The sequence below is a fragment of the Lissotriton helveticus genome, chromosome 5_1, assembly GCF_964261635.1.
Source record: "Lissotriton helveticus chromosome 5_1, aLisHel1.1, whole genome shotgun sequence".
Taxonomy (NCBI): domain Eukaryota; kingdom Metazoa; phylum Chordata; class Amphibia; order Caudata; family Salamandridae; genus Lissotriton; species Lissotriton helveticus.
Window position 1 is genome coordinate 1,589,654,989 of NC_136065.1, and position 27,313 is coordinate 1,589,682,301.

Consider the following 27,313-nt stretch of genomic DNA (forward strand, 5'->3'; position numbering starts at 1 on the left):
TGGATCAGTCACTACAAATACAAGCATAGGTGTCGCATTTGTGAAAGTTAAAGCTCTTGGTTTTGAAAATGCTGAAAAGCCGAAGAGGTATATGCTGTGGGTGGTCTCTGCAGCAGGACGTAAGTCAGAATTTAAAAGCCCAGGCAGTGGCCAATTGGAGGAGCAGGCCTTGAGGACAGCATGCATCGTAAAGGGCCGGTGAGCTGCTGACAATAGACGCATGGGTACCATAGTTAAAGTGTACCATAGTTAAAGTTAAAGCAAGGCAAGGTGCGCTGTTGAAAAGAATTACGAATATTTTAAAAGTGGATTTAGGTGAGCCGCGCAGCACAAAAGTAAGGTGCGCAGCTGAAATGTTAAATCTAAAGCATGTTGTGTCGCATTGAAAATAAAAACAAAATAGTTAAAGTTATAGTGCGACGTCCAGGCAAGTGCTTTTTGGTAAATATAAAGCGGCCACACAAGAGTTGCGGCCACCATATTTTAAGTTAGAGCGAGATGTCGCAGCATGCCCTTTTTGTAAATATAAAAAGCGTTTAATAATGTGCAATATCCAAAGCAGCTGTAGCCAAGGATGGGGAGCGGGCGTGTACAGTGAGAGCTTTTTGTAAATATGAAGCGGCCAATAAAGCGCAACGTCCAAGCAGCTGTACCCAAAGAAGAGGAGAAAGCTTAAAACGAAACAAGGAAAGCCGTAGGGGGGAAGAGGGGGGGGGGGTCGGGAATGCGAACGAGGGGAGAAGTGTGGCAGGCAGATGGCTGCGCGGAGGGAAGCCGGATGGGGGCGGGAGAGCCTGGTGGGGGGGGGGCGCAAAGAGGAGAAAAGAAATGCGACACGGCGGGCAGGGGAGGGGGCGGAGCGGGTAAAAAAAAAACAAGACGGAGGGAAAGGCAGATAAGGGGAGGGCATTGCTGTGGGGAGGGGGTGGAGGAGAAATGCACACGGCGGGCAGGGGAGGGGGCGGAGCGGGGAGAGCGGCATGTGGGTGTGAAGAAGCCGGGGCCTTTGAAGTGAAGCTAAGCTTCACTTCAAAAGGTGTCGGAGGAATGCGGCTGAGGGAACAGACGGCGATTGCGGCTGAGGGAACTGATGTGCACGCGCTTTTAAGCTCAATGCACATGCGCATTGAGCTTAAAAGTCACGGGCACTGCAAGGAATCGCCACGATTCCTTGCTTGTTAGTTAAAGAGTGGTTAAGCCGCAATAGGCTCGCAAGCTCGATGCGCATGCGCATCGACAGGCGAGACCTAAAAACAATGGGGCGCGTGCGCTGTCACGAGATGGGAGTTCAAGTGAGCATTAGAGGCCGCACAGAGCCTGTCGCAGCGACAACTTAGTTTATGAGCACAACGTTTGACTCCCAAGAGTGCTGCTGGGCTATGCGGGCTCCCTCACTAGAATCGTCAAACATGAATATTTGCTCTGTTCCAGGAAAGTACCGTCCAGTGTAGTGAGTTCATTGTTTCCACTTCTCTGCTGCAGCTCTGCTCATCGAAAAGCAGGCCAACTCATTGCTAACACGTGTTGCAATACCCAGTCCAAGGCCTTTATTGCAAACAGAAGCTGCAGGCGGTGTGATCCCAAGGCCAGCCAAGTCAATCTGACTTGGTACACCACATGCATTCTCCAGTTCCAGCCAGAGTTCCACTTCGGTATTCCACTGCCTCTCTTAAAGCTACAAGACAGCATATGTACAAACTAATTTAAAAAAAACTTCATCTCGTTTTTTGTTTTCAATAAATGAGGAATTTGGAACCTTGAATGGTCTTAGTACTAACTTAATGGAGGTGATAACATTGTGAAACGAAGACTCAAGCCCTGTCGCTTGCCCATCTCTGCCCCGATACGTGAACTGTTAAACTTTGTTAAAGGCTGACGTGTGGTACTTCACTCCCCCTGTGTCTCGCTCGCTTAGAGCCCAGTCCGTGCTTCTCATGGACCTCGGGTTATGTTAGGGTTGTCTGTTGTGTGCGGGGTCTGTGGCAGGTTCACGGCGGTGCATACAGGGTGGGTTCTTACCTGAAGTGCAGGTCCTTGAAGGAGAACTGTGACTCGATGATGCCCGTGGTCTTGACTCGGGAGCGCAGCACGTCCTGCTCGTTGGGGAGGTATGTGGTGGCCGTGATCCTGTCCAGCTCATTGAGGTAGCTGCAGGGAAAACCAAAAGAGGGCACTCAGCACTGCTTACATAAGAGTCACTGGGGGAGTGTTTGATTCACACTGTGCTCCTTGCACACTCTTCGTCGGAGTGTGTGACACTTAACACTAGTGCGACCCTGCTTACGAGCGGTGCTGATAAATAAGTGAAATGAAGCACAGACGTTGCGTGATACTATTTGATGAAGTTTGGAGGTTGGGTTTAGACCTTAAGTTTCCCCTTTCCTTGGTCACTAAACCTTACTTTTTTCCTAACTCTTAACTTATGAAGGATCCCTTACTCAGCAGGTGCTGTGGAATGGAGGAGAGAGTAGGAAATGTGCGATGGGTGAGCATAAGAAAGGAGTGTGGTGAGAAGCAGGATGCTGGTAAGAATAGTCAGATGAGGGAATACCTTTTGAGTGACCGCCGCTGAATCAGAGCCATGGTATTGCGGCTCAACATGTTAAAAATTAATATGGCCACAGGCCAGGCCCCATCATGGTCCATAAGGTGTGGGAACCTGGTGCTTGTGGTCCTCAGTGATGGCATGTGGAACTTAGAGTCTGTGGTTATTAGTTCCATCATAACCCACCACCCCGTTCAGCCTCTAGTACTTTGTTAGGTATCTATGTGTTTCCGACATCTTCTACAGTGCAACATGTCACCCTTTGTTTACTCTTAAGTGCTATGAGACCCAGAGGAGAGGGATCGTCTTGTTCTCCCATTGTTCAATATTGGAAGCGAGCGAGGAAACGGAGCCTCTTAAATGGAGGGTAGTGAAATCAAAGTGAAGGTTGGTTCGACTGGAAGGAAGGAGAATGATGGTGGCAACTAGAAGAGGCGGAAGAATAGAAGTAAAGATGTTTGAGAGGAAGATAAGAAATGGAAGTGAAGATGTGAGATTGAGGAGGGGAGAAGAATGGAAGTAAATATGAAATATCAAAAGTAGGGGCGGGAATGAATGCAACCAAAAGTAGTTCATCAGGAGCTGGATATGGTGTGGAATAGAAACATAGATTAAAGATCAGGTTGCATGGACAGAAGGGAACTGTAAAGATGGTGCATGAGGAAGAGGAGAAGACGAATAGAAGTAAAGACGGGAAGATTAGAAGAAAGGGACAGGAATGGAAGCATTTATAGGGCGGGGTAAAGGAAAGATTACTATAGCAGGAAAACAGAATCTAAAGAATTGTGTTGGTGCAGATATGGACTTACTAGGGCGCGGAGTCATTAAGCTGGTACTCAGCGGCTCGTTCGAAGCAGGCCTGGACCCCCTCATCCTTCCACAGTCTCTTGATCACATCCACCAGCTCCGGTGGCATGGTGCCCTCCTCAATGGAATCAGCCAGGTGGCAGAGAAGACGTCCATCCTCCTGGCAGAGACAGGTTCAGAGGACAGAAATTAGTTAATGAATGAATAATGTCTTTCATTGGAGCAGTCTGTGATTCCTCTTGCCTTTAGCCAATCGCCAGAGTTAGTCTTTACCTCTATGAAGCAGTCTTACTTAAGCAAAAAGATTGTTGTGCATTTTTGTCTATTGTGAAGTTGCAGCACGAACCTTTGACTAGGGTTTGCCAGCATTTTGACATTATTATTATGTAATGTTGGAATACCTTTTTTGAGCGGAGTGTGCCAGAGCAGTATTGTGATCTAAAACTGGAATTAAAGGTAGTGGCAGCAGACGGGGACGAGAACCTTTGGCTTTAGACTTTGAGAAAGAAGTTGGTTGTTACTTCGCTCGCCGGAAGTTGAGCCTCCGCAGATAGGAGTTCTAGAGCGCCATAGCTTATACCGAGACACTCTTACCATCAATGCACAATTAAAAAAAAAAATTGAACTATAAGACATTTCTGTCTTTTTATCTTCAGGGATTGTGAAGGAGCACAATACTAATTTATTAAATGTATTCTTGTCAAGTGATCCACACTGTCTCAGGGGAAAGGAAAGAAGGCGTCCGACCTCTGCTTTGTGGTCATGTTATCCAAGCATGAGTCTAAGTTTTGGAGTCTAAATTTTATATAGTGCCCTTAGTTCTTACAGAGGGATGCATTCTGCCTGCAGAAGCTTGAACTTTTACTGTCTGCTGATAGGCATAGTTTAAGGCATTTTTTAAACTACGGTTGCATACACTTTTAGATGTCAGTTTGCGAGAGCACTGGGCCTGCCACCAATGACAGCGAGGCCTTGGTGAGCTTTGGGAACAAATCCAGAGAAACGCATAACGATTTAAAAATGATTTCTTTCTCCGCGTGCATCTAACGTAAGAGCGCAGTGGCACCGGAAGGAGTTCATGCTTTCTCCATGGGATAGGAAGTGTATACTGCAACATGTTGTGAATTCTGGAATCTGGCTCCAGGAAAGCTAGCGAGTGCTAAATAGACCCACTTCTGTAGTTAATGGAATAAGGCACCAGTGCAGGCACAGTTTGTGAGAATGCAAGTATCCTTAAAATTCTCCTCAGGAACTTGGGGCGAAAGGGGGGCTGTATTACAACAACAAAAATGTAGGGGATAAACGAACACTCATAATCAAAACTGGGTCCTTAGTTATTAAGTCTGGCATTAGGCAATACTTTCTGATTTTTCTAAAATGAATTCTATAATGTTCTTACTTAGAGAGGCTGTCAGCCACCCACTTCATCCATGTGTTATTGGATAATTTATATTTTCCTTTAGCCTCCTTCTGCATGCAGTGGTGGGCAAGGAGTCAGCCTATTTCAGCCATTGGCTAATTTCACTGTGAGTGACACCATTCTGCACTTTCACAAGAAGCACCTCCACACACCAAATAGTTCCCTTCACTATCAGTGACTTCTATGGCAACTCCCCCAATAATAAAATGTTATATAACCAATGACAAAACGAAATAAGCATTGAAAATTTTAAAGGCAGGCAGATAACGCCAGACCTATTGGCTTTGCCAGTGCTTGTTAACGTTGTTCCCCAGAGCAAGGCAAATGCAGAGCTCAGAGGGCCGCGCCCCTAGAAGAAGAGCATCTGTCAGGTCCCCAGACATCATAAACTGCGTTTTGCCAGGGCTGGGCCTACATTTGTTAATTCAGATTTTGGAGCCTGAGGGCTTCAGACATTATCAAGCACAGAAGGAGTGTGGCATCTGAGCGTCTGAAAACACACCTGAGTGCCACCCTCGGAGGGACTAGGAAGTTAAGGATGATCTATATTCAGGGGCAGGAGGAAAACACTGAAAAGTTAGGACAAGGCACCGTTCGTAAATCGGATACACTGGTGGCAGTGCTGGAAAAGGGAAAACTTACAGTGGGATCACCTAAATTGGGGTCCCATAGGTGGATCAGAAAGGGACTGGGGTCACGAGGGGTGGAATCATGAGGACTAGATCTGACAATGAACTCAGACATTTTTTTCAATAAAAACTCTGTTCTAAAGAAATTAGCTTCAAGGATTTGTGCTGGGTTACTCAATTGTTGAAAAAAGACTGCCTTTTAAAATATTTTATAGGTTAAAAGGTACCCGCTACAACGATTTGTGTTTAGCCAACAATTTCCATGGGATAATAACAGTAAATTAATCCCGATGGCTTAATGCACTTGCTGGAGAAATCTGTGTGCTCTCTAGCCAATGGTTTAACTCATCGTAAAATAACCTAGACAGTTAACGTGCCTGTTGCAAAGCATAACCGGCAACTTGCAGGTCACAGACTTCTCCAGTATTTGGGGTGTCTTTCATAGATTCACATGCCTGAATCATTCCCCGTCGTCGGAGTAGGAGTCCCACGGTATATAAAAAAGCAGTAATAAGCCATTTGTACATAGCAAATAACAGTTACAATAAACCAGGAAGTGAAGTAGCCTCAGCTACCAATGAAAAAACTTCCACATTAGTGACCATCCAAGTCATTATGTTAGACCAAACTGCAGCCAATCAGGCCACAGCTCCCACCTAGGTATTCTCCCCAGAGACCCAGGCTGTCAGATTTTTTACCGCACGTCGTGTGATAGGGAGTCTCTCTGAGCTCTGCTCAGTTTATTCTTCTACTTTGAAAGTTTGAAAGTTTTCTTCTTTCCAACATGTCCACATCTAAGTCCCTTTTCAGGGCTTGTGACTCTTGTGGCAAGGCAAGGCTCTTCAAGGAAGACCCTCATTCTCTCTGCATATACTGCTTGTATCCAGACCATCAGGCTAAGGAATGCAAGATTTGTCGCACTTTTCCCACAAAAACCCTCAGGGACAGAGAGGGTCGCCTCCTACTATGGATACAACGGAATAAGGACAAGGACTTGCCACTCTCTGAGGTAGGAAGTTTGGCCTCTATGTCTTCTATGGGATCTAGGAAGAGAATAGCTGAGGGTACAGTAACTACCCCTAAGGCTAAGGTGGCGAAACAGGCCCAGCACGCGCTCGCTGCTGAGGAACCTTCGACTTCTAAAGTGAAGAAAGCCTGTCAAAAATCGGTCAAACAGCCTGTCATTAAAAAGACTGTCCCTTTATTGTCACCTCAGAGGCCTACAACCAAGGCAGCAGCTTCTCTGCCGGTTTCCTGTCAGACTGCCACTACAGTGACTTCTACTGCGACCTATTCCTCACCAAAACCCTCTTTGGTGGTGTCCTCAGTGTCCTCACCTACATATGTGCATGTTCAAATTCGTCCCATCTCGTCGACGAAGAAAGTTTCACCTACCGTCGACGAGCCTCCGTCGACGAAGCCCTCCTCAGCGTCGAAAAATCCCTTCCCGTCGACGACGACACTACCGTCGACGAAGAAAGCCTTGCCGTCGACGGCTTCACCGTCGACGAAGCACCCGTCGACGGACTCATCGTCAACGAGGAAGACTCCGTCGACGATCCAACCGTCGACGAAGAAAACACCGTCGACGGCCCCGTCGACAAAGTCGTCGACGACGGCCTCGTCGACGAAGAAGATAACGCCGTCGACGGCCCCGTCGACGACCCCGTCGACGAAGAAAAATGTTCCGACGACGAAAGGTGTTCCGTCGACGACGACGTCGTCGACATCGAAAAATGGATCGTCGACGAGACCTCTCCAGCCACAGTCGTCGACGACGGCGAGTTCGTCCCTCACAGCAACATCAATGCCACAGGACTTCTCGGTGGCCCAAGGGAATCCACTGACGCCAAAACTGTCAACTTGCACAGATCTTCAAGTATGGTCTGCAAAGAGCAACCCCATATCGTTGCCTTCTCCAGCCACCACTGCGGCGATTCTACAACGCCCATCTCAGGCTGCATGTATGTCACCACTCACGATGCCAGACAGGCTTTTGGATTCTGACGAGGACTCTGGTGGAGACTTATTTCCGGCAGCTACGAGTCCATCTGACTTGCTCATACACGTTAAAGAACAGGAGGAAGAGGAGCAGGTGACGCAACACACAGGGTTGGATCCTGCACCCCCATCAGGGACACAAATGCCCATGGAATTATTTAGAAATTTAATGTCCATGTTGGATGATTACTATCAACGTTTTCCGCCCTCGGAATCGGGCGAATCACACATCACTTCCCCCCCGCCTAGAGGAACTCCGCATTCAGTCCCTCCTAACATGGAAGAATCGGTACATGCCCCATCCATGCCGGTACCATCTACTCAACCGGTGGATGACAATTCTGAAGAGGAGGCTCAGGAAGAAGGAGAATTGGATGACTCGGATTCGTCGGAGTATGAGGATTATCAGGCTGACTCCCCTGCTCCAGATGAACAGCCGAAGGCTGAATCACCACCAGTGGATATTGCAAATTTCCATAGGATTATGGATAACGCTACCAAACGATTTCTCATTACCATGGAGACAAAACAGGATGATTGTTTCCTGTATGATTTCAAAAATCTGTCCCAAAGACAGAGCTGGTCGATACCGATCATAGAGTTTATTTGGAAAGAAGGTCTAAAGATCATGGCCACTCCAAACTCTTTACCTCCAGTTTTGCCACGAGTGGATAAAAAATACAGAGCGCCTGCTTCCTCACCGGCTTGCCTGATTGGACAGGCCAAGACAGACTCAGTCATTGCACAAGCAGCTCAAAAAAGGGCGAAAAACCCATCATCTCAAATCTCCACGCCTACAGACAGAGACGGAAGACGACTCGATACCATTGGCAAAAAAGTTTCCACAATTGCAGCAACCACAGTAAGGGTTGCTAATTCTATGGCGATTCTTGGCCGATACGATAGGCAAATGTGGTCTGACATTTCGCCTTATATTAAGAAACTGCCTGAACCGGACCGGTCTGAGGCTATCAAAATTTTACAAGAAGGGGAGTGTGCGTCGTCAGAGATCATTGACGCTGCAGTGGATGTAGCAGCTACAGGCTTCAGACAATTGGCAGGAGCCGCAGTCCTTCGGAGAGAGGGATGGTTGAAATCTACATCCTTTAGACATGAAGTACAGTCCAAGGTCTTAAATATGCCTTATGATGGCGAGTTCCTATTCGGCTCGCACGTGGATGAGGCTTTGCAGGCCATCAAAAAGGATACTGAAACTGCACGATCTTTGGGCACTCTGCAGTTTCGAAAATCTTCCTTTCGTGGCGCAAGAGGAAGGGGAAATTTCTCCAATAGGGGAGGATATTACCAACAGCGCAACTACACCACTTCTCAAAACACACAGAGGTACCAGCCATATAAGCAGCAGCCTTATGGCCAAAGACGTAACTCTTACACACAGCCCCGAGGAAAAGCGACATATCGCGGAAGAGATAACACCAACAAGAAGTGAGGTTCACTTCCTGCCGCCAAAGTGTCCCCGCCAAAAACGAATTGGAGGAAGAATATCCCAACATTACTCAAAATGGTCCAAGATTACTACAGACAAATGGGTGCTGGATGTGGTATCCAAGGGACACATTTTAGAATTTGTAAAAACCCCTCCAAATTCTCCTCCAAAAGGGCCGCCCCCAGCACATCTCAAGGAGCTCTTCATCCAAATCAATTTCATGATTCGAAAAGGGGCAATCGAGAGAGTACCTCGACACCAGAGAGGGACAGGTTTTTACTCTCGTTTTTTCTTGATACGCAAAAAATCAGGGGAATGGCGCCCAATCCTCGATTTGCGTGCCCTGAACAAATTCATCAAAAAATTGATGTTCAGAATGTTAACACTCCAGGAGATCCTACAGTTTTTGGCAGAAGGGGACCACTTGGCAACACTCGACCTTCAGGATGCCTACTTCCACGTTCCAATCTTCCCCAGACACAGGAAGTTCCTAAGGTTCAGAGTGGCTGGCAGGGATTTCCAATTCAAGGTGCTTCCCTTTGGACTACGTTCAGCCCTGAGGGTATTCACGAAAGTGCTAGCACCCGTAGCGGCGCACCTACGATTGCAGGGAATTCAAATATACCCTTATCTGGACGATTGCCTTATCAAGGCCAATTCCTACGCCACAGCAAACGACCATGTCCAAAAATGCCTTTGCCTGTTTCAAAGCCTGGGGTTTTCAGTGAACTTCGAGAAATCAGATCTAATTCCATCTCAAAGAAAGTCCTTCTTAGGAGCAACGCTGGATTCCAAGCTCGCCCACGTCTTCATTTCAAACGAAAGGCAGACAAAGATCAGAACGATGGCAACCACACTCCTCAGAAAAGAGTACGTTTCTGTTCGGAGATTCAAATCTTTCCTAGGGATGATCTCTTCATGCATCCCTCTCACTCCAAACTGTCGTCTGAGGATGAGACCATTACAAGAGGAACTCAGTCACCAATGGATGCAGATATCGGGGTCCTTCGAGGATCTCATTACACTGACGCCTCGAATGAAGGACACAATCCTGTGGTGGAGTCAGGCACGCAACCTACAAATCGGCTGTGCCTTCCTCGCAGAAGTCCCAAGATTCATATTGACCACGGATGCCTCCCTAGAAGGTTGGGGCGCTCACCTTCAAGGGATGACGATCAGCGGCAAATGGGACGCTCAACAGAAGAAATGGCACATCAATCTGCTGGAGTTACGAGCCATTTTCCTCGCCCTAAAATCCTTTCTGGCAATCCTACAAGGCTCCACAGTGTTGATTCGAACAGACAACACAACGAGCATGCATTACCTGAACAAGCAGGGGGGCACAAGATCAGCCCGGTTGTCTCAACAGGCTCAAGAGATCTGGACTTGGGCTCTGGATCACGACATCAACTTGTCAGCGGTGCATGTTCCGGGAGTAGCCAATGTACTGGCAGATTCGCTGAGCAGATCCAAGAACAGCACTCACGAATGGGAACTGCATCAGCCAGCGCTGGATCGGATCTTCCAGAGGTGGGGTCTCCCCGATCTGGACCTGTTTGCAACTTATCAGAACAAGAAATGTACTCACTTTGCGAGCTGGATTCCCCACAGGGACTCTTGCGGGGACGCTCTATCACTCAATTGGGAACGGATCTTTGCCTACGCCTTCCCGCCAATTCCGCTAATACCCAAAGTCATCAAGAAAATGAGAAAGCAACCGTGTCGAATTATCCTGATTGCTCCACGGTGGCCACGACAATATTGGTTCACGCAGCTTCTCCTTCTATCAGAGTGCGAGCCAATTCAACTGCCCCGAATTCCACACCTTCTAACAATCCAAGAAGGCAAGGTGTTTCATCCAGACCCTCAATCTCTGAAATTATCGGCTTGGCTCCTCAACACCACGAGTTTGCGCACTTGAACATTCCACAAGACTGTCAGGAAGTCCTGGCCAATGCTAGGGCGCCTTCCACAAACAAAACTTACAAACTAAAGTGGAAACGTTTCTGTGTTTGGTGCCACACTATGAATTTGCATCCAATGACTGCGGAGCCAGAAGCGATATTGCCCTTCTTTTTGCAGCTCGCTAAATCAGGTTTGGCGCACTCAACACTTAAGGTGTTCTTAGCCGCCATATCACGATACCGTCAGGACGGTAAGACTTCTCTATACTCCTCAAGGATAATACAACAATTCTTTAAAGGTTTATTTCGTATGTTTCCACCTGTACGCCGGCCACCTCCATCTTGGCATTTGAATATTGTCCTAGCACAGCTTCTTCGCCATCCCTTTGAGCCTATTCATAAGGTCGATCTCAAGTTCATCACTTGGAAGGTTGCATTACTGCTGGCACTAACATCAGCCAGACGAGTGAGTGACATGCAAGCATTCACCATTAAGCCACCATTCTTGCAATTCACACCTGACTCTGTGATACTACGCACCAACCCGAAGTACATGCCCAAAGTACCATCGGATTTTCATCTCAATGAGCCTGTGATACTTAAGACATTTTTTCCCAATCCGCAGTCACCAGCTGAGCGGACTTTACACACATTAGACATTAAGAGATGCCTTAAATTTTATCTTTCAAGAACAGCTGCCATCAGGAAGACGGATCAGCTATTTGTGGCATATGGCAGACCAAGACAAGGCTGTGCTGTTACTAAACAGACTATCGCCAGGTGGGTCTCATCCACGATCGGGCTCTGCCATCAACAAGCAGGTAAACCCTTACAGACCTTACCTAGAGCCCATTCTACAAGAGCAGTCTCCTCTTCAACTGCGTTGTTTGCTGGTGTGCCTCTCCCGCATATTTGCAGAGCAGCAACATGGTCCAGCAGACACACATTCACGAGGCATTACTGTCTGGATTCTTCAAGCGACACCGATGCCTCGGTGGGGAGAGCAGTCCTACGAAATCTGTTTCAGTAAGGTGAGCCTCTGATGTTGTCTCCCACCTCCTTTACACTCTTTACGCTTTCTTATGATGTTGCATTGCTTTCTTTTATGCATGATAACTATGTTTTGGCGTATAAGAGCGAGATATTGTATTACTGCTAACTACTCGGATTCAGGCATGTGAATCTATGAAAGACACCCCAAATACTGGAGAAGAACAATAGTTACTTACCTGTAATCTGTGGTTCTCCAGTATTGGTGTCTTTCATAGATTCACATGCACCCACCCACCTCCCCTCAGAGTCTCACCCAGACTGTTATGATATAGCTGTATATACTCTGGTACACTCCAGTGCTACAAAAATCTGACAGGCTGGGTCTCTGGGGAGAATACCTAGGTGGGAGCTGTGGCCTGATTGGCTGCAGTTTGGTCTAACATAATGACTTGGATGGTCACTAATGTGGAAGTTTTTTCATTGGTAGCTGAGGCTACTTCACTTCCTGGTTTATTGTAACTGTTATTTGCTATGTACAAATGGCTTATTACTGCTTTTTTATATACCGTGGGACTCCTACTCCGACGACGGGGAATGATTCAGGCATGTGAATCTATGAAAGACACCAATACTGGAGAACCACAGATTACAGGTAAGTAACTATTGTTCATCTATTTTATGTACACAGCTCAGTGGGCGACTGCATTTGCAGCAGTGGCAATTGAATTACCTGCGGGTCACATTTCATAATCCTTGCAATATAGTTTAGTCAGTTATGAACCTGCATCACGGGGCATGCTAACTCCAAGGCATAACTTTAGATCCTTACAGTTTTTTCCTCACTGCTTTGTAATTCTAAGGTTGCTGAGAAAGGTTTCCTTTGAGTAGCTATGAAGATTTACTATTAAATGCTACATAGATGATTATTGATAAAATTGGTGAAATTACTCATAGAACAGATATATCTGACTTTTTTTGCAACACACATATCTCCTACATACAGAGCTTTCAAAACCCAAGCACTTGTGAAGTGACAAGCAGCATGCCTCCGATTTCTCTGTAGCCTTGGCATCAAAGTGTTAGCTAGGCTCCCAGGCAGGATCAGACTCAAACTAAAGGAGTGCTGATGGTCCTGTAAGTGAGGCATTTGTGTTGGGCATAGCTAGTTATGAAAGTAAGAGTCACCACCCCTCACCTTATAGCAGACAAAGTGCATACAATGCTGAATGTGCCCCAGTGTGGGCAAACTGCACTGGGACGAGTCAGCACATTTCAGGGGGACTGACACGGATCCCAAATCTAGATCAATAATGGTTCTAATGGTTCCTGGATCTGTGATCTAATTTTATGTGCTGAGTTGAGGAAAGTCATGGAGGAAATTAGCCGTGCTGCTTTTAACCCTTTTTAGGTCTCGCCTGAGCCAGCACATGCGCTGCTCTGGCGAGAATTATAGTAAGGGCTACAGAAAATGCTACCACTGTGGCGATGAGCTTGTGCGCGAAGGCGCACGCTTCCGTCATTGCTCATTAAGTGCATCGCTCCGCGATCACTTTCACTTTGACGGGCGCAGCTGAAGGCAGGATGTGCTGTTCCCTCCGAGCAGCGTCCCCATCACCATGGCAACACTGGGTCGGCTGAAAGTGCTGCACTCTGTCACCTACTTGGTAGTGAAGGTTCCTAACGGCATCTCTTTCAGGCTCTTACCACTTCGTGAAATCGTCCAGATCTGAAGGGCCATAAATCTACGGACCGCAACAGCGCGCGATCGCGATCTTGATCAGTTTCACTTTCACGGCCGCGTCAGTTTCAGGGCCGCGCGGCCGTAAAAGTGCAACTGATCAACATTGCGATTGCGCCCTCCACCGCCCTTACCACAGTAATCAAAACAATTGTACATCAAAATACGTGCACTGTAGCAGAGCGTGTCTTTTCTTTACCTTTCAGGCAGTCCATGCTTCTACTCCCTCCACCCCCCTTACCACAGTAATCTAAATAATTGTACATAAAAATACGTGCACTGGAGCAGAGCGCATCTACTTCCTCCAACCCTCTCACCACAGTGGTTCACAGGAAGCCCCCTCACCTACCCAGGGGAGCCTTTGAGCTCCAGGCCGCCCCTTCTTCAGGTCTTTGAAGTGCGCCTTCAAGTAGTATTCATTGCGGGGGGCTTCTTGCGCCCAGCACCACCTGCCAATCAGACCTGCATGGCTGCTTCGGGTCACACCCCCTTCACTGCTCTGGTGCTCAATGCATTCGTCAGAGTACACTCCTCTCTTTTCGGCCGCGCAGGGCATCCCCCCACCTCTGCCGGTCTCGCTGCATTCACGCCAGAACAGGCCTCCGCCCGCCAGAGCAGGCCTCTCCACGCGGCTGTCAGCACTCCACCAATACGGGGGAAGCAGGGACCCACTGCATCAATAACGTTGTCGCCGGAGGGGAATGCAACTTTCATCCGTACCGTTCTGCGTTTCACCAGTGGTCCGCCCTTGACTCCTGCTGATCATAGCCGGTTCTCTCTGCTAACTTGGTCCACAGGAGCATGCTGTTAGGCAGGCCATACCTCTCGGTCTAGGCCTCCTTGCTCCGTCTCGTCCAGGAGACCCGCTCCGCTCTCGACGGACCCCCACCGATTGTACCGGACAATGTCAAGTCACAACCCACTGGATAACAGTGCAGGAAAAGGATGGTGTGACGGATGATGGAGGGATTCGCACAGCTGGCTGCTGGAGCCCCTTCAAGATGCAGCCCTCTCAGTTGGCTGCTGGCGTCGCCCAAACAAATCAAACTCCTGATGTACCGAAATTATGAGAGCTGACTAATGCAGTTGGGTAATGCTGGTGAATTGGTGGCTGAAGTGTGAATGCTGAAATTAAACTGCTGATTAGACTGATGGTCGTGGTATTTGCTGTTGTGCCAGCAGTGTGCCAATGTGCTATGCAGATGAACACTTCTAATAACGGTTGTCTTTGAAGATGCATCTTTTCAATTTCATTTTAAGACACTGTGTTCATGATCTCCCTCAAGTACTTATTGACACCCCTTATTAAAAGGGAGGAAAAGCAGATTTTGCAGATATGTAACCGAGCTTGAGATTAGAAGCACACTTTGGAGACCCCTATCTCTGAGTTTGTCCTGGGATATGTCTTCAAATGCAGTATTATGCTGCAGACCAGACCAATAGAAGAGAATGAAAAACAATAAACTCCAATAAATTGATGGGGGCAATGATACCTGTCCTACTTATTGTGTCTCAATAGGAAACAAGCATTGGCATAGCCAATAGGTCTCGCTTTTGGGACATTATAAGTGTTTTGACATGCAACAGTTGATGTTGTTGCACCGACGATATTGTGCTGCATAACTAAATACTTACAAGGTCCCAAACGCGAGACCTATTGGAAATGCCATTGCTTGTTAGATGTTCTTTTTAATGTGGGGTTGCCTCCCTTTCAGTGGGTGCAATGCGATGTGCAAGGGACTCAAAGCTCTGGCACGAAAGAGGATATCAGATATTTCACATTTGTGTCAATAAAAGGCCTACAGGCAAACTTACTTAAGGGGTTCAGTAGAAAAAGACCACTATGGAATCAACACAACATATTTTCTTTCTGTAGATGTGTTAGCTTGATTAGTTTCCTACTGACACCAGCAGATGTCAGCAGAAAACTGCAGGTTTACTCGTATGCATGTCTCCACCATTTGGAATCGAATTCACTGATGTTGAAAGTTTCAGTATGCCTTGTAGAGACCCCTCAATATTTTTAGGTTGAGCCTGGGCAGGGCATGCGCTGCTCTGCGAGGCATGCTGTCCGGTATGGACTTGCAGCGCTGCCCACTCTCCGCCCATCTTTTCAATTGACTCCTGTTATTGTCCTTAGTAAATGGTTGCTTCTGAAGCATTAAGAGACTTGTTAGTCCTTCATTAGTGTTATGTTCCATTCAGGTACCCCAATATAGGCTGAGGTAGCAACTTAACCTCTCACCTATATTTCCACTGCCATTGCACTACATAACGGTTCTTGGTACTGACCTTTTACCTAGTTATGGTACTGCTTACAGGCCGTGGGGTTTTCCCTGAAAACTAGCCTCATCCATTATGCATGAGGATTCTTGGAAACTCAGCAGGACTACCATCTCCTGCATAATAAATATGTATAAGTGTCATTCCTTCCATCATCTTAAGTCCGACATGACACAGCAAGGTAGATCCCCTGAGGGTACCACTCTGGGTATATAAAAACCATATCTTTGCTGAGGCAGGGAGAAGTGAATAAGGACTTCCATGTTGACACACTGACGCAAGACGCTAAGGGTTCCTGCACGCAGACACTCCAGCTCGCAGTGGTCTGACATCCCTCGCAGGGTGTCCACCTTTAGACAAAGACGGGCTCCCACAGTCTCTCACTTCAGGTAATGGGTTGACTTTATCCTAGAGGGATTCTTGGGCCTACATCTACATACATGCTAGGTACACTTAGGTACATCTAGGTAGAGTCGCATCGTAGGAGTACGCATTTTATTGTCATGTATTTTTATACTTGCCTGTATTCATCGTTTTAGCACTATGGTAGAAATCTACCATCCTTTTACTCTTTTGCTGTTTATAATAATTTAAATCTGTTTCTGTCTAATGGTTGTTTCAGCACACCTATTTTACTCTAGTTTGACTCTGGTTCAATAAATGCTTATTGAAAACGTACCCACAGTTTATTCTGTGTATCTCTCTGAGACAGAGTGAGCACGAGTGACTAAGCAAAAGTATTACACTGTTTCCACGATCCCTGATGGGACAGAGTTGTCATGTTCGATAGTTGCCAAGAACTATTCTCTCCTTGGAAAGTGGGGTTTCTAGTGGCACTGTAAGCTAGTGGGTATACAGGCAAACATACTCGTTGGGGGTGTCTGGAATCAGTCGGGACACCAATCCCACAGTCTATGTTGTCTAAACGCGCGGATCATATATAGGTTTCTAGGAACTACACGACATTAGTAACGCCTTGTCTGCATTTGTAACCTCCCATAAGGACCTTTTACTTGTGTGGTTACACGGTATGTTTATTTAGTCTGTGAGAACTATTTTCGTTCATTATTATGTCCTACTCCAGACACAGCGTGCTTTCCTGCAAGGGCCAGGTGTCTTGCTTTCTTTATTTTTCCAGCACGGTCTGCTTACAAAAGAGCGGGCACGTGCCTTTCTTTATTTAATAAATGCATTTTTTTTTAATCGGCCCATGCGGCACTATAACATATATATCAGCCAGGCACGTTTCCTTACGCGAGCCGCGTCTAAAGATATGGGCTTGGACGGCATTAAAATGAAAGCGCGAGGTCGTTATTTTTTTTTAATAATATTTGTTTGTCAACTTGACAAACAAATGCTTTATTTTGGTAAAAGCACCCCACGCCGCGCTTTCACTTTAATGTCGCCCGCCAATTTCTTTAGATGCAGCTCATCTAAGGAAAGGGGCACGGTCGACATTAAAGTGAAAGTGCCGCATGGGCACTTTAACAAACAAGCATCTGCAATGCAATAGGTCTAGCATTTACAAGAGTTTCGTAAATGCAAGACTTATTGCAATGCAAGTGCTTGTTTATGTGTGCAACAAAGACAGTATCTTAGTTTTTACTTGAATCCGTAAACTGCAAAATCTTATGAGCCAGTTATGACAAATGGACTGTATCAAAACAATAAAACATTCATACATTTTTGTGACTGTCATTCTTTAATTTCTCGATTTTATCAGAACAACTTGTGCAATAGAAGCAAAAATGAAGCAAAAATTGCGCCCGTGTCACTAGCGTGATACGGGCGCATGCCATGTTTAAAAAAAATATTTTCTACTGTAAGCTGACCCTCAAACAGCGCTACAGCGGCTCTCTGGTGCAGTTCCGCTCAAGGATTACAGGTTTTGGGGCAATACCAGATCTAAAAAAACGTTGCTTGATCTAACCCTTTGCGCCAGATCCTGAGGTCAAATGAAACTAGAGTATGCAAGGGTTCAAGCGGTATAAAACCTAATTTTCCCCTGTGTAATGTGATACTGCACAATTGTGTGCCCTCCTCGCAATGGTGAACTACACTTTCTCACACATTCCTCGACTACGTGAAGGACAGTAGATCTGGACCTTCGTTGTTAACTAAGACCAATTACAACTATTGTGTTTCAAATTGATGAATGTAAAAGTTTTCAGCTGAAACCAAATTTTTTAAAATTTAAGTTCAGCTCTAATTTTCTACAGGAAACACATTCTGAAAAACGGGAAGCTTACGAGTATCATGGAGTACAGAGCGCGTGCGTCTCTGCCTCCACAGTGGCCTTTGCTGGGGCTTGGATACTGAGTGCAGGTATAAAGAGGCAATCTTGAGTCAAGTTTTACACAATAATAGTAATAATAATAATAATAAAAGGGATCTGATCGTGCGCGGACTTAGCCCAGTGGGCATCAAGGCGCCTAATTACAGAATCAGCTCATAACAGAGACCTTACGATTCAGCCAGTGTAGGCCCTTGAAAAGCACCACGTTTTTAATGCCTTTTTGAACAAAACTAAAGAGGGTAGGGTCTTAATCTCCATAGGCAAAATGTTCCAAAGCTGGGGAGCGGCAACAGAAAAGGCCCTGGCTCTTAGACCTCCCGCATGCCCTGCTCTACATTGTTTTACACCGTTAGGGCTACTACAGTCTCGCTGCTGTATGGCTTGTTCTTCCTCCTTCCATCCTTTCGGCTCTTGTCCTATTAGTCTCCGTCCGTCCTCTTCAATGTCCACCATCTCGTACAGAAATGGGTTTCTATTAAATGTGCGTTCGCTAATTAAACACAACCTAGCCTTCCACAACTTTGTTGACGAGAGACAGCCGGACTGGGTCTTCATTACTGAGACCTGGGCTTCTGACTCCTCCGGTCATGACCTTCTTTTAGCTATCCCAGAGGGCTATTCTCTACATAGGCTTGATAGACCTAAACGTAGAGGTGGAGGTATTGCTATTCTTTTTAAATCCTCCTTTCAATGCACGGTTAACCCACTTTCCTCGCCTCAAGATTGTTTTGAAGCCTTATACTTCTGTATTACATGTGCTCCATCGGTCTCTTTCACGGGGATCTTGATGTATAGGCCGCCGGGCTATAGAGCTAATTTTGCCTCGGAAATACTGAGCATTCTCGAACCCTACTTTGGAAAGCCATGCTTCACCATTTTGGGCGACCTCAATTTCCATCTCGATGTGGTCAATTCTAGGGACACTCTATCATTAGTCGAATCCCTCGGAACATGTGATCTTGTTCAGCTTGTTACCAGTCCCACTCATATGGCAGGTCACACCCTCGACGGGGTATTTTCTAATGATCTTAGACTTTCCTGCGGCTCACCTTTGCCGTTGGTCTGGACAGATCATTTTGCAGTCCCTCTTCACCTAGCCTTCTCCACCTCTTATTCCACTAAGAAGGGGATTACCCCGTTTGTTTCTAGAAGAAATTTTAGAAACCTCACGGACGAGGCTCTTGCCCCTTTTGTTCCTTTACCTGAGGCTCTATTCCCAAAAGACGCGGACGAAGCAGCCCAAGATTTGAAGGATTCCATCACCAATGCAGTAGAAAAACTTGCTCCTGTATCCCTGCGATATGTAGCCCGACGTAAACCATCAGCACCGTGGTTTTCGGACCATCTTAGGCTATTAAGACAGGGCTGCAGAAGTAGTGAGAGGAGGTGGAGGAAATCCTGGGACCCTACGGACCGGGAGGCTCATAAGTCTGCTCTACGGGAGTATAAGCAGAAAGTGATAATGGAGAAGCAGGAATACTTCTCCAATCTTACTAGCTCACTCACTTCCTCTAGGGAGCTTTTTAAAATTGCAGATTCCCTATGCTCCCTTCAACTTCCAGATCCCGTAGTCAGTTCTCAACGTCTTTGTGACGACATTGCAGACTTTTTTCACAAAAAAATTTCTGATATTCATACTTCCTTAGAAGTGCAATGTCTCTCCTTGGGCGAAAATATTTTTTCAGGCATAAGCTCTCTTGAGTCACTGGATATAGCCCCCTCTAGCCTTCTTTCGGACTTTCCATCTCTGTCTTTGGAGGAATTAAATCTTCTTCTTGACAGGACGAAATCCTCTTCTCCATTGGACCCATTGCCTCTTAAAAAGCTAAAAGAGTGTAGGAGCAGTCTCCTTCCCTCCCTGCTTGAGGTGATGAATAAGGCGATTGCCCAAGGCTCTTTTCCACTAGTATGGAAGATGGCTATCGTGAAACCGCTTCTCAAGAAGCCTTCACTCGATCCTGGCCTCCTGAAAAATGTTCGACCCATTTCCCTGCTTCCCGCACCTGTGAAAATTCTGGAAGCACATTTGAATCGCCACTTATCTTCTTTTCTTGAGGCCTCTGAGTATCTAGACACTACCCAACATGGTTTTCGAAAACAGCATAGCACAGAATCTGCCCTCACCTTTGTAGTCGATAACATCAGACGCAAGGTTGATGCCGGACAAGCTACCGTTCTAGTGCTATTGGACCTCACGGCCGCATTTGACACCTTGTCTCCTGCCATTTTGACATCTCGGCTTAGGGAGGCAGGTGTCACTGGTTCGGCCCTGAGCCTCCTCCAATCCTTTCTCCTTGATAGGGAACAGAGAGTGATGCTTGGTAACCACCTCTCCCCTGCGAAGTCTTTGCAATGTGGGGTGCCTCAGGGGTCGGCATTAAGTCCGACCCTGTTCAACATCTATGTGGCCCCCCTTGCTAGGCTTGTTAGATCGCAGGGGATGGAGGTGGTATCATACGCCGATGACACCCAGATTATGGTGTCATTCACCCAGTCCTCTGTCATAACATCTGCCTCTAGCTTCAGGTCCTGTATGCAACATGTTGCAGACTGGATGGTTATCAACTCCCTGAAACTAAATGGCGACAAGACTGAGGTCTTGGTCTTTGGGAAGGACCAAGATGTCTGGTCGAAGGAGTGGTGGCCTTCCTCTCTTGGCACCTGCCCCACTCCCTCTCAATCTGCCAGAAATCTGGGTGTGGTGTTTGATACTTCACTCTCGATGTCTCTTCAGGTGAATCGGACTGTTGCAACCTGTTGGGGTGTGATCAGGACGCTCAATAGAATTCACAGCTATTTGTCTCTCCAAGCACGCAAGCAGATTGCAGTCGCCCTTGTTGGTTCCAGGTTGGATTATTGCAACTCTCTCTACATGGAGGCCAACAAGGGCCTTATACATCGGCTGCAAATCGTGCAGAATGCTGCTGCACGTTTTGTCCTAGATCTCTCTAGAGCTTCTTCTGCTACTACTGCAAGGAGAGACCTTCATTGGCTGCCTATTCAGCACAGAATCCATTTTAAAATTCTGTGTCTGACCTATAGAGCTCTCGAGGATGGACCTAAAGGCGCTATTAGCTCCCTGCTTACTCGTTACCACCCTACAAGGTGTCTTCGCTCTTCGGGACTATTCCAGCTTGTTGTCCCTCGTTTCAAGCGTTTCAAACACAGTTTGACAGTATCTGCAAATTCATCAGAGAAAGAGTAACCCAGATAGGCCCTTTGGAGTATGGTGGGATCTACAGAAGTGACAACTGAGCTTTTCAACTCTTAGATCATCAAGGAAATGTGCGTCAAAGAGCTGAGAGGTATGCAGACTGGCGCTTGGGGTGGCAACCTAACCCTTGGTCATCACGTACTCTTCTTCCAGTCCTTAGTTTTTGTGTGGCAACCTTATAAACTAAGGGTATGTTTCTTTGCTTCTAATGACCTCTTTCTACCAACACATGTGAAAGCATGTAGATGAAAAATCCAGGCTTAGAAACCGGACACAACCTGCCATATTGGCAGTGGACACAGCAGATATAGCGTTGGCTAAACTTAATGATTCAATTAAGCGAGCCATTGATATTTTGGCCCCTTTAAAACTGCATAAACAGTATCCTTCCTCTAAGCAGGAAAGTTGGTACACGCATGAGCTAAGAGAAGAGAAGCGGAAATGCAGACGAGCAGAGAAAATATGGAGAAGAAGTAAAACTGAGGAGACCCGAGCAGTTTTCCTAGATGCTCAATCAATATACTATAAAAACATAAAGCAAGCTAGAAAACACCCCCTAATGCAACAACTTGCAGAAGCGGGTAATTGTCCTAAGGAGCTCTTTAAAATTCTGCAAAATTTTGTAAAACCCGCTGCATGTGAGAGCTCTGATGATTTCTCGCAGACTCTATGCGATGAAATCTCGCTATTCTTTGAGGACAAAATAAACATCATTTACGAAAGAATAGTGGCGGCTAACAACAACATGGGTGACGTTAATAAGCCCCTATCCCCGATCCAGCTAAAGCACAATAAACATCCTCTGCTATCCTTCCCTCCAATTGACAATGCAGAGCTCCTTCCTCTCATCGTCCATATTAAATCTGGGTCCCCAAATGACCTCCTCCCTGCCAAGATGGTTGCCCCTCTGATTTCTCTCTTGGGACCCTCTATACAGAGCGTCATTAACATCTCTCTTGCGAAAGGACAGGTCCCGGCAGACTGGAAAAGAGCGGTGGTAAACCCAATAAGGAAAAAAGCGGCATCTCCATGGACAGACCTCTCAAACCTGCGTCCTATTTCACTCTTGCCTTACATCGGCAAGATAGCAGAGAGGCACGTGAACACCTATCTATCAGGACATCTAGAAGCAACGGAGGGCCTGGACTACTCGCAATCTGGGTTCAGGCCCAACCACAGCACCGAATCAGCCCTTCAAACAGTGACCAATAACATCAAAATGGCACTGGATGAGGGCAGTTCTATGATTCTGGTGCTGTTGGATCTCTCCGCTGCTTTTGATACGGTGTCTCACACGGTGCTTCTCGATCGTTTAAGGGACGTAGGCTTGGAGGGAGTGGCTCTGTCATGGATGAAGAGTTTTCTATCTGGCCGCTCCCAAGAAGTTAGGCTGGGCTCCCACAAATCCACCTACAGGGAGCTCAACAAGGGAGTGCCACAGGGCTCATGTTTAAGCCCGACACTATTTAATGTGTATGTGGCCCCCTTGGCCAACTTAGCAAGATCATTTGGGTTTACCCCGGTGTCGTATGCCGACGACACCCAACTCCTCTCTCCTTTTAAAAGTCTGACACCTGCAATAAAAAGATCATTTGCAGATGGAATGAGAGCAATATCAGAGTGGATGTCATCAAACTGTCTTCAGTGTAACGTAGGGAAAACAGAGGTCATGCTTTTTGGACAAGCGGCAACACACTGGTCACCTGAATGGTGGCCTTTAGAATTAGGACCTGTTCCCAGCCCCAAGAGCACAGTAAAAAACTTGGGAGTGTTATTAGATCAGACACTCACATTTAAAGACCACGTAAACCAAGTGGCTGGTACCTGCTTTCGGGCAATTGGGATGCTAAGAAGAGTGTTTCCCTATCTGCCAAATTGTCACAGGAAAACACTTGGGCAGGCGCTAGTCATCAGCAGAGTGGATTACTGTAACGGTCTTCTTTTAGGAGCTAATGAAGGTCAACTTAATAAGTTACAAGTAATCCAAAATACGGCTGCAAGGACTGTCCTGAATGTTCCCCCTAGGACTCCTTCTCGCCCCCTGCTGACTAGACTCCACTGGTTACCAGTGAGAAAGCGAGTACAGTTTAAGACTCTATGTACCATTCACAAAAGTGTGATAGGCGAAGGCCCAAAATATCTGGCCAAAATCTTTCAGCCATATGCTCCTGGGCGTTCCCTGCGATCCAGTAATCGGCAGCTATTGCAGGTACCCAGAATAAAGAAATCCAGACAAGGAGGCCGAGCGCTGGCCCATGCGGGACCAGTGCTCTGGAACTCTCTACCTCTTGAGTTGAGATCACTCACTAGCCATCTGGCCTTTCGGAAGACCTTAAAAACACACTTATTCACTAGTAATTAACGCCTCCTTTGCAATATGTACTACCCCCCCTGAACACGACTATCTGGAGTCATATTCTTACTGGCAAAAGCGCGGAGATACCCCTTCGGGGGTCTATTCAGGCGCTATATAAGAATATAAAAAATAAAAGAAATTTTTTTTAAAAAAAAGATGCCACACTCTTCAATATTCTAGCAAATATCAGGTAACTTCAGAGAACACAGATATGAGCTCAAGTGGACCTCTGAGCAAACCACCATTCACAACACCGGGATGCCTTTCTAGGGGCAGCAGGAGTTTGTGAAATCCCTATCATAATCCAGATGTGAAATTCTGACAATTTCTCAAAAGTCCTTAGGATTTTGAAAGTTGTCAGCATTCTTCCACTTTCCACAGTGACCCAATATTTTCCATCACCAGTTCCGACATAGAGGGTGCAGACCGAAGCCATGTCCACAGGATGAGAGGAGAGGGACAGAGCTGGGCCTTGACAGAGAGGAAATTTGAAAATGAAGGAGTGATACAGACCGCTCTCGGGTTGCTTCCATAGTCGATGCCCAGGGTGGTCATGGCTCGGATGATGGACAGGATGGACTGCAGCACATTTCCGTAGATGATGGCCTTGAACTCCATGCACTCCTGCTCGGAGTAACCTGCCTGGTGAATAATCCTAAGCAGGAGAAAGACATATCAAGAAGCATCAGTAGGAATGCTAAAGTTTGACCTGGAAACAAAAGGTTCACTGGCTACATTACACTGCAGCGTAGAATGTACACCCACAAAATTGTGCTCTAGTGGTTCCCAATCAAATAGCTGCTTATATGAATCAGGCTAGGCATTAGAGTACTTGCATACATGTTTGACTCCTATGGGTGTAGGCATTATATGTACATCTGTGCTTTCGTGTGTTTACATGTTCGGTAGTGCTTATAGAGGAGGGAAAGTAAATCTAGGTTTGATTGGAGGTTGATGATGGTTTACTTCAGATCCTAAACATCTTGTGCACAATGTGAACATTTCGTTGTGTTGTGAGTGCTACCGTAAATGTTGGCTATGTAATGTCTGGTGTGTCACTGAGACTTATTGTAATAGACTAGAGCCCTCTCCCCTGACCTCCCACCTTCTGCACCTTCCAAGTACTCTAGTTCACCATTAACAATTCAGGGATTGTTGTTTTTAACACAATATATGGGAACTGTTTTGCAAAATTAAGAACACCATGGTCCCCGTACACCTAGGCAATACCAACCCCTGTTTACATGCAGATGTCCTCTCAGATGAGTAGAGGGTGTGGGAGGAAGGAGGCCAACAGGGTCATATTCAAATCCCTGATTGTCATGACCTCTTGGGCCTCAGATTAATGGCTCAGGAAAAAGCGGAGCAGAGCAAAATCCATGGATAGAGTCAAAGAGATGACCCTGAAAAAAACCGCTATGTAGGGTCTATTTTTTTTTTTATTCACAAATGGACAGAGACAGCTGTCCCACTTCCTGAATGAGATGCTCTGAAGAAGGTTTTGAGAAATGTGGATTCATACATTTTTTATTTTTAGTACCATCACTACCATTAGTGCAACATGTGCATTGGCACTGGGGCATTGGTCTGAGGAGTCATTACACCCCAATTAAGGATGTGTCACTAGCAAAAAAGGGGGCAGAAGGGAGCCATTTTCCTGGTTGGTATTGGGGCCCAAGTCTCCCTGCTGCACAGGGAACAGGTCCCAAGCAACCGAGGGGACGAAATGTGGGACGTTTCCTTTTTGTTTTACAGAAAAGAGCAGACAGCCTGCTTTAGGCCTCAGGTCTAGCAGAAGTAGTCTATTAGTGTGGGCAAAGGAATAGGTACAATTGCTCCTGCAGGTGCAGTGTCACAAGGTCCCAAGGGTATGAGGTGCAAACTAAGCCCCTATTATGGCTGTTCTACTATCATTCCTGTCTCATATTAGGGCTCAATGCTCACTTGTTGTGCCAGTGCTGCTTTGAGCATTGAACCAATGCCACCAGAGAGAAGAACATTGAAGCAGAGGAGATACCTTAGCTAAGGCCTCAGAGATAGAAAGGCGGATGGTGGGTTAACAAGGGGCAGAGGAGACGTCCTGCGTCACAAGGCATTAGCTCTTATTAGTGAGGCAGATGCAGTGGTGCCCTACACAAGAGTGTGAAGGTCCCCCTTCTCACAATTATGACAGTCTTACTTTAGAATAGAGGCATGCTGGATAGCATTAGGGCTGAGGGCACCATTGCTGCAAAGAGGCGAGAAACACATGGGATCTAGTTTGTTCTGAAAGAGACAGTCCGTTTCAAAAGTGGGTTGATGGCCATGCTTGGTGGGAAAGGGGTGAAAGAGTCAGAGGAGATACCCTGCTACTCAGGGCTGCAGCTATGATTAGTGCAGAAGGTGCAGTTGCATTGGGGCCCAGAATTGGGAGGGATTCACAAAACCCCAAATAACAGGAGTAGTTTTTTCTTCTATTTCAGGTTTTGTAGTATATTTTTTCAAAAGTCTCACATTTAGTGTGGCTTATGACATACTAAGAAACTGCCATTAAATGATCTCATACACACCACCCCCTGTGCTCAGCCCTGCACTTCTTGCTTTCTACACTCTTTTTATACAATTTTGGAGGGGGGGCTCACGGTAAAAAAGTTTGAAGACCTCTGTAATAGAGGGTCCTGCTCACTTATTGTATTAGGTGTAGACTTTCATTATGTTGGGTGTTCCCTACTAGACTACGACATTGTTGTATTTTAGGTGTTCCAGTGACTCGTGTGTTGGGTGTGCTGTAGTAGAATTTGTCTTGCTTGTGGTAAGTGTGCTGTAGAGACTTTGACTTTCTTGTGGTGGGCATGTACTAATTGACATTGACTTGCTTGTGGTGGGCGTGTTCTGATTGACTTTGACTTGCTTGTGGTAAGTGTGCTCAAGTAGAATTTGTCTTGCTTGTGGGAAGTGTGCTATAGAGACTTTGTCTTGCTTGTGGTGGGCGTGTACTGGTTGACTTTGTCTTACTTGTGGTAAGTGTGCTCAAGTAGAATTTATCTTGCTTGTGGTAAGTGTGCTGTAGAGACTTTGTCTTGCTTGTGGTGGGCGTGTACTGATTGACTTTGTCTTACTTGTGGTAAGTGTGCTCAAGTAGAATTTGTCTTGCTTGTGGTAAGTGTGCTGTAGAGACTTTGTCTTACTTGTGGTAAGTGTGCTTAAGTAGAATGTGTCTTGCTTGTGGTACGTGTACTGTAGAGACTTTGTTTTGCTTGTGGTGGGTGCGTACTGATTGACTTTGTCTTGCTTGTGCTAAATGTGCTCTGGTAGATCTTGACTTTCTTGTGTTGGACACATTGTAGTAGCTATTGCCTTGCTTATGGCAGGTGTGCTCTAGACATGCATGTGTTGGCTGTCCTCTTATGGACTATGACTATAATGCTGCTAAGTTTTGTGTTATAGACAATGTTGTTATGAAGTCACTCTAGTTGATGATTCTTTGAAAGACATAAACATTCGTCAGTGGGAAGTTTTCAGATGGAATGAGGTTTTCCATTTGTTTGAAATGGCCATAGATCTTTCATGAATGGGTGTGCTATTTATGACTTTTTGTTACATTCTGTTTATGATCCAGTCAGTTGAGTGAACATCAGAAACCTGTTTCCTCTGACAAACCGCCCATGAGTTACCTGGTTTACAGGAGCTTCTTACATTTA

The 27,313-nt window shown here is 46.3% G+C and overlaps 1 protein-coding gene across 1 annotated transcript in view; it reads right to left on the reverse strand.

The window, feature by feature from the left end:
* Nucleotides 1-27,313, reverse strand: part of GNAT2 (G protein subunit alpha transducin 2) — a 106,319-nt gene that overhangs the window by 25,603 nt on the left and 53,403 nt on the right. The window contains exons 3-5 of the mRNA XM_078644768.1: nucleotides 24,147-24,288; nucleotides 3,355-3,512; nucleotides 2,020-2,148 (exon numbers count right to left, since the gene is read on the reverse strand). Coding sequence (XP_078500894.1) covers nucleotides 2,020-2,148; nucleotides 3,355-3,512; nucleotides 24,147-24,288 — 429 coding nt within the window. The remainder of the gene's footprint in view (nucleotides 1-2,019; nucleotides 2,149-3,354; nucleotides 3,513-24,146; nucleotides 24,289-27,313) is intronic.